The sequence below is a fragment of the Ptychodera flava genome, unplaced genomic scaffold (genome assembly GCF_041260155.1).
Source record: "Ptychodera flava strain L36383 unplaced genomic scaffold, AS_Pfla_20210202 Scaffold_65__1_contigs__length_701920_pilon, whole genome shotgun sequence".
Classification (NCBI taxonomy): domain Eukaryota; kingdom Metazoa; phylum Hemichordata; class Enteropneusta; family Ptychoderidae; genus Ptychodera; species Ptychodera flava.
In genome coordinates this window covers 598,192-604,878 of record NW_027248387.1, presented here as the reverse complement: position 1 = coordinate 604,878, position 6,687 = coordinate 598,192, and the positions used below count along the sequence as shown (strand labels likewise).

General features: G+C 38.9%; 1 protein-coding gene across 1 annotated transcript in view; it reads left to right on the top strand.

Annotated features, from left to right (window-relative positions):
• Nucleotides 1-4,211: 4,211 nt before the first annotated feature.
• LOC139128694 (methylsterol monooxygenase 1-like) overlaps nt 4,212-6,687 on the top strand; it is a 53,110-nt gene continuing 50,634 nt past the window's right edge. The window contains exon 1 of the mRNA XM_070694428.1: nt 4,212-4,423. Within this exon, the coding sequence (XP_070550529.1) occupies nt 4,256-4,423 (168 nt within the window). The 5' untranslated portion in view covers nt 4,212-4,255. The remainder of the gene's footprint in view (nt 4,424-6,687) is intronic.

Genomic DNA, 6,687 nt, shown 5'->3' with positions numbered 1-6,687 from the left:
GGCATTGGCTCAATCAACATACCGGTGCAGTGCCATTTTTATTCCTTTCACGTCTGCCTTCCGCGCGTGCGTAGAAAATCCTGCAAGGCTTTGCCGGGCGCCGGAATGAGTTGATGTTCAGTGTTTACATAGTTTGATTTGAAGCGTAGTAGAGCCATCGTACTATGACTTTAGCCGATATCTGTCACGTTACCTTATCTAATATCTTATTAATTTTTGGCTATATGCAAGCTACCATATTCTTCTAGCTTATGGCCAGTATGGTTGAAGTCGTAATCAGTCAGGCTATCCTGGCCCTGCAACGAACCGTAAAGTCGATAGCTGTGAGTCCATAGCTGTGGTGTTTTCAGACGGGATTTCTGAATTTTACGTGCTGGCGGCGCTTAATAACGTAAAAGTCAAAACCAGCACGTAAAAGTCAGAAACCCGTCCGAAAACACAACAGCTATGGAGTGGACCCACAGCCATACAGTCGATGCAGTGTCGATGGCATGGAAATATGTGAGCTGTAATGATATGTACCAGCCTATAGCACAGGTCAGACCTTCCTCTAGGATTTTCAAACCCGCGTAAGGCAGTACGCATTTTTTTTATTTGCGTAAAATGTATCAACATTACGTACAACTACATGTAAGTACCTATAAAATAGCTGTATACGCGATATTGAAAACTAGTTCAAAAGTCAACGAATAAAACTGTTCAATAAACAGCAGTGACACTGTTTTTTCTTTGACGAGTTTTACAATATTTAATACTCTTCTGTTCTATTCTCTGACGACGTATTCCTTTCTTACTAATTATTTAGACTACTACTTCCGACGATGTATAATTGATGTCTGGACTCTATCATCGCCACTCTGAAGGCAATTCGCAAAGTTTTGGGCCTTCCATGGTTTATCACCATCAGATCATTATGACATCTTCATTCAGACAACTTCGATTCGATGTTTTAATCCTGTTTTGGGTACTGAAATCACGTTCACACGGGACAGGCCCACTTTGCAATTCACGATAATCGTTGCAAAGAAGCGTGCAGACCGGCTATTAAACTATTATTTCTAAGTTTGCTTAGTATTAGCTTAATTTGTTGATATTCGACGTTGAGATCTTCAGGGTTTACAAGTATGCATTTGGCGCAACGGGGAAAAACATTTTTTGAAATAACGACGAACTATTGAACATGTTACATGTATTTTGGTACAGCCTTGAAGGAAACAATTGGTGCGACATAATTGACAGAATGCAGGACAAAATATTTTTTTATCAGCAAACATTAATGATTTTTAGTCCTAGATAAACTACGAAATGGAGGGAAACAACGTGGGATCACATGTCATTATTAGGGGAGAGCCATTTGATTTCTTGGGAGGGATATGGAGGAAGTGGGTATGGGAGCATTTTGTTCCTGTCAGAAACACGATTGGAATTTGGGATAATTGTTTTAACCCGCAAATGTAAGCTTATATGCTTTTCTTTTTAAGTTACACACTTGTTGTTATGAGTAATTTGTAATATTGCAACATTCAGCTATAGGGCACCTAACACTTTTGAGACATTTAAAAAATGCGAAAATCCAATTATCCCTAATTAGTTCCCATCGTGTTCAGAGTGACAGCAATTTTTTTTCTACTGTCAGACCTGCATCATTTTTTTCAAATGGAGTTAGCAGTGCAATCGTTTTTTAATTGGTCATCAAGATCGTAATGCGTTGATCATAACTATCCACGTCACTGGTTCACAACTGTACCTACAATTAACTTGTTCTAGCTGTACGTGCAAGTAGAAAGAACTAGCAGTTTGTATGAAAGATGTCTACCAACCATACTTCTGCTACTACTTAAATTTTTATCTACAAGAAGTAACTGGTAAAATATCTCTGAGGAGCTGAATGGGGAGTGCTGTACTTCTGACCCCTATTTGCTTTCCTTCTTTATAGTAGTACCAGGAACCAGAAGTTTTCATAGCTGTAGTTAAATACTCATTTTTATATTTTATGTTATTTTACTGAGATTCATCAGTGTCTTGATGAGAAAGCCAGTGTTTCACATATCACAGGATGGTTCTATATATTCATTTTAAATTGCAACAAATGAAAACAAAATGGAAATTCTAGTATATTTACAACTTTAAATTATTGAACACTTTTCTGGCAAAATCAACCCTGCTCAGTACTATACCTGCTTTTCTTTAAAGGGACAAAGTCGCCCATTTTTTCATGAATTTGTTTGATACGAGATACTACTGATATTGTTTGACATGTTGAAAGATACCGATTGAATGGGTGACCATGCATATATTCAACCCCGATTTTAGACAAATTAAATGAGGCAAAAATGAATTAATGGTCATGACCATTTGTCCCTTTGAAACAGTCATTCCTTTTAAGTTCTCAGGGAAAATGTTATCATTTTTTGTCAGAGAAACAAGGCTCACTGCACATTGTATTTCATTATATTTGTTGTTCCTCAAATTTTCATTGTCAACTTGAACATCTAACATATGGAGAGAATAATATATTGGTTTCAAAACTAGTTTATGGACTCCTGTCTTGTATTTTAAATTTTCACAATTTACAGAAGTCAAATAGTCCCCTGTAGATGTTGCCCGTGCCATTGAGATATTGCAACAGAAATCCTGAAATATTTCTTCGGTCAGAAAAGGGAAGGAAAACATCGAGTGCACTGAGGTGTAAAGCAGACCTATGTAGTGCATGTATATGCTTACCGTATAAGTGCTGGAAAAAACATAAGAATAGCTTGTAGTAAAAACATTTGCGCCGCCTATGGCGGCGGGCCGGCAAAGAATACATGAGAATAAAGTTCCCAAATTTTGCTCATTTCAGGTTATTTGTGACATTTTTTTTTCAACTTCTGTCAGTTATGACAATTTTTTTTCTCAAGGCATTACAGGATCAATTTTTTTCCTTCTATTTCACCTGGTGACAATTTTTTTTTCCTCAAAATCCTCCATATCCCCCAAGAAATCAAATGGTTCTCCCCTTACAAAGACTGCCGGGGGGGGGGGGGGGTGTTCAAATGCGTATCGGATTAGGCAGACATTTATTTTACTTTGCGTACTTCAGAGTAATTAATTATGCGTGAAATACGGAGAATTTGCGTTAACGGAAGCTCTGTAAAAATATTTTGAAATTTAATATTTTCAACAAATCGATGTATTGTTTTAATCATACCGATCAATCAAATCTGCCATAACCCAGTTTTCTGCAGACTATCCAATGAAACAGCTGTTTTCAACAACTTAGATCATGTAGCCCTGCGTACCGTGCTGTGTGTTTCGGGCGATACACCACAGGGAATTGAGTAATCTTGTTGTTGTTGTTGTTGTTGTTGTTGTTATTGTTGTTGTTGTTATTGTTGTTGTTGATGGTGATGATGACGATAATAAAAATTATTAAAAAACAACGTGTCATTCCTTGCTGTTGTTTGTCGATGTTGTAGATAATTGTAAAAGAAAACTGTAATCGTGACCAAAAAACGACGTAGGTCGCTCAACGTCACTCCCGTCCTAGTGATGTTGAGCGACCTACGTCGTTTTTTGGTCACGATTACAGTTTTCTTTTACAATTATCTACAACATCGACAAACAACAGCAAGGAATGACACATTGTTTTTTAATATTTTTTATTATCGTCATCATCACCATCAACAACAACAATAACAATAACAACAACAACAACAACAAGATTACTCAATTCCCTGTGGTTACACGGGTGGGGGCCGTGTAACGCCGAAACACACAGCACGGTACGCAGGACTAATGATCATGTACAGTTTATGCTTGTGATCACTGTAATGATTGCTGTCAAAGTGTGAAAATGATAACACGATTGGAACTAATTTGGGATAATTGGATGGTGAAGTTATGTCGGTTTAATCTGCAAATGTAGGCGCATCTACATGTTCATTGAATGGAGCGCTTTCTGCCTCATTCATCAACATTTATGTGAGGCAAACTTGACATTTTAGGGGCAGTATTTTTGATGTTGATTTTGCCTTGCTAGTTTCCTGACCCGTTTTCACGTTTTCGCCCACGCCCTCTACCGGGGAAAACGGGCCAGGGACCAGACGAGACATGATGATCTGCAGGACAGCATAGCGGTAATCAGCTGGTGCGGCGTCTGGCGCCTCCCTGTTGGATAATCCGGTAATAAGCTGCACTGGCTCGCTGCCTAGGGTAGAGGGTGTATAGGATTGTGTTTGGCAGTGTAACTATATAGGTCCTTCGAAGCGTCAACATGGCCGAAAACGCCACTATCGTAACCACTGTCCGTCTGGCCACCGAGTATCTGGAATATTTGCCCGACAATCCATTTAGGCCAACCATGGAATATTACTGGACTAGTATGACGGATAACTACAGCAAATTTGACATCGCATCGTGGATATCGTTCATCTATCACGAGGTATGTTTCACCATGGTTTCACACAGTTGCAGCATCGGTCCGTGATAGAGGGACCGTGTTTCATATCAAAACACGGTCGGTTCATCAATACAAATGACCCGCACGGTGACACAGTTATTGTGAACAGCGTCTTGGTGTATTGTCTTGTTTTTTTATGATAAAAAACGAGGCCTTCAAGTTCTTATACCTAGTTCTGACGTCAGATCAAACTTAACCATAGAAGCTGGAGCGACTCGGACTTTGCATTTTGTAGATCATTAGTCAACGATCGATGACGACTAAAGATTTCGACAAAATTATATACGTTTTAGGTTAGACTTGGTAAGTTTTACCTCATGAAAGTCGCCAAATCTACAAGTCAGGACGTTGCGGTTCATAATTTTTTTGCAATAATCTGGTCAGAAAATGAGATTGCTGGTTGCGATCGAAAGATGAGACTGGGTTCATATTTTTGAGGTCATTCACCATTTCGTAACTGTTTGCTAATTGTCAAATTCAGAGCCATCAAAATTCGCGTGTGCAAAAATGTAGGCGTGCACAACGATTGTAGTCACTTCTTTCATTGTTTATGTTTTTTTTTGACGTATAATACCCCGGAGACTAGTACTGTTCAGTCAATGTTTTGGTTACTCTTTGATCTCCCTGTGTCACCTGATGTTATAACGTCATGTATGGGTGGCTATTCCAATTGCTATTCACCCCCCAATTCTTTTCCATACAATCCATACAGCATGCTGTTTACCCTCTGCATGCATCGGCATGGTCAGAAAACTTTACACATGTCCCTGGTGTAGGAAGACCCCCCCCCCCACCATGAATGTTCAGAATAAAACTCGTCTATGAAAATGCAAATAAAATATTTTTAGTCATTAGAGTTGTAATTGTATCAGACAACAGCCGTCTGGAATGATAGAGTCTAAGGGAGCAGTCATTTTTTACTGCCGGGGGGGGGTGGGGGTCGGAGGAATGTGAGGGGTCACTCAAAATATTGAAAATTATAAGGGGGGTTGCTCAAAATGTGGAGAGGAAGAAGGAAGGTTTAACTAAATTTTTGGTGTGAAAGAAATTTAAAAGTACCTCTCAGATTGCACCATTGCACACATCTGTGTTTATCAAAATTTTCCACGCGAGGGGGGACACCCTCATTTGTGCTCTCCCCCTTAGAGTGTTCTAATAACAGTTTTACTTGGTAAAAAAGCAAATTAAAAACACCTCTGAGATTGCATCAGACTGCACCAGTGCACACATCAATTTCTCAAAATTTTCCATGCAGGCAAGGGGTCACCCCCTGTGACACTTTCCCTCTCAGCCTGTCGCGCGCTCTCCCCCTTGGACTATCAAATTCTGCCCAGTCAGATATCCAAATGAAAACCCTGCTATAATATTCATTTAAATTAAACAATACTGCATGGTTGGATACTGATTATAGCATGAGCTTTTACATCTGTATTTTGTTGTCACTTTGAATTTCATTTTGTTGATTTCACGTTTTTCAACCATCATGAGATAACCCATGCAGGGATGTAGAAAATAGCCAGCAGCAAGCAAAAACAACCGACTGTCAGCTAAAATTTGCCGGCTGTGAAAATTTAGTTTTAGTGGAAAATCAGGACATTTTGCACAAACTTAATGTGTACACACACTACTTGTAACCGCCTGTACTTTTATTTTTGCCACCTGTAACCAATTTTCTACATCCCTGCCATTATAATCTAGCAGGGTACATAACAGATTTGAAAGGTCTTTACTAGTGCGATATTTTTGTAAAGTTTACAAATATACGTATTTGGTATTTAACTTTTTGAAGTTGGGGGGGAGCGTTCAGTCAAAATTTCTGACTCAGAAAGGGGGTTGGCAGGGGGTCGCCCAAAATTTTAGAGTTTCCAATAAAATTCCTCCAACCTAGGCCATAAATATTGATGGCCGGATCCCCAACAAGCAGAGAGAGAGAGAGAGAGAGAGAGGGGGGGAGAGAGAGAGAGGGGGGGGAGAGATGAGAGAGGGAGAAAAGTAACAATAACATTGATATAAATAAAACACTGTAATTTTGATACAGATGAAAGAATTGGCCATTAGACAAACTACTGTAAAATATGAGTGTTCCAGGTAACCAAATATACCCAACACTATAAGTGACCCCAGTTATTTTGCACCTTAAAATAAATAAATATATCCTGATTTAGCCTCTTTTTCAAAAATCACAATTTTATGATTTTCTTACTTCATCCAGAAAAACTGAAATGTTGTGCCTTTGTTCTGTTTTT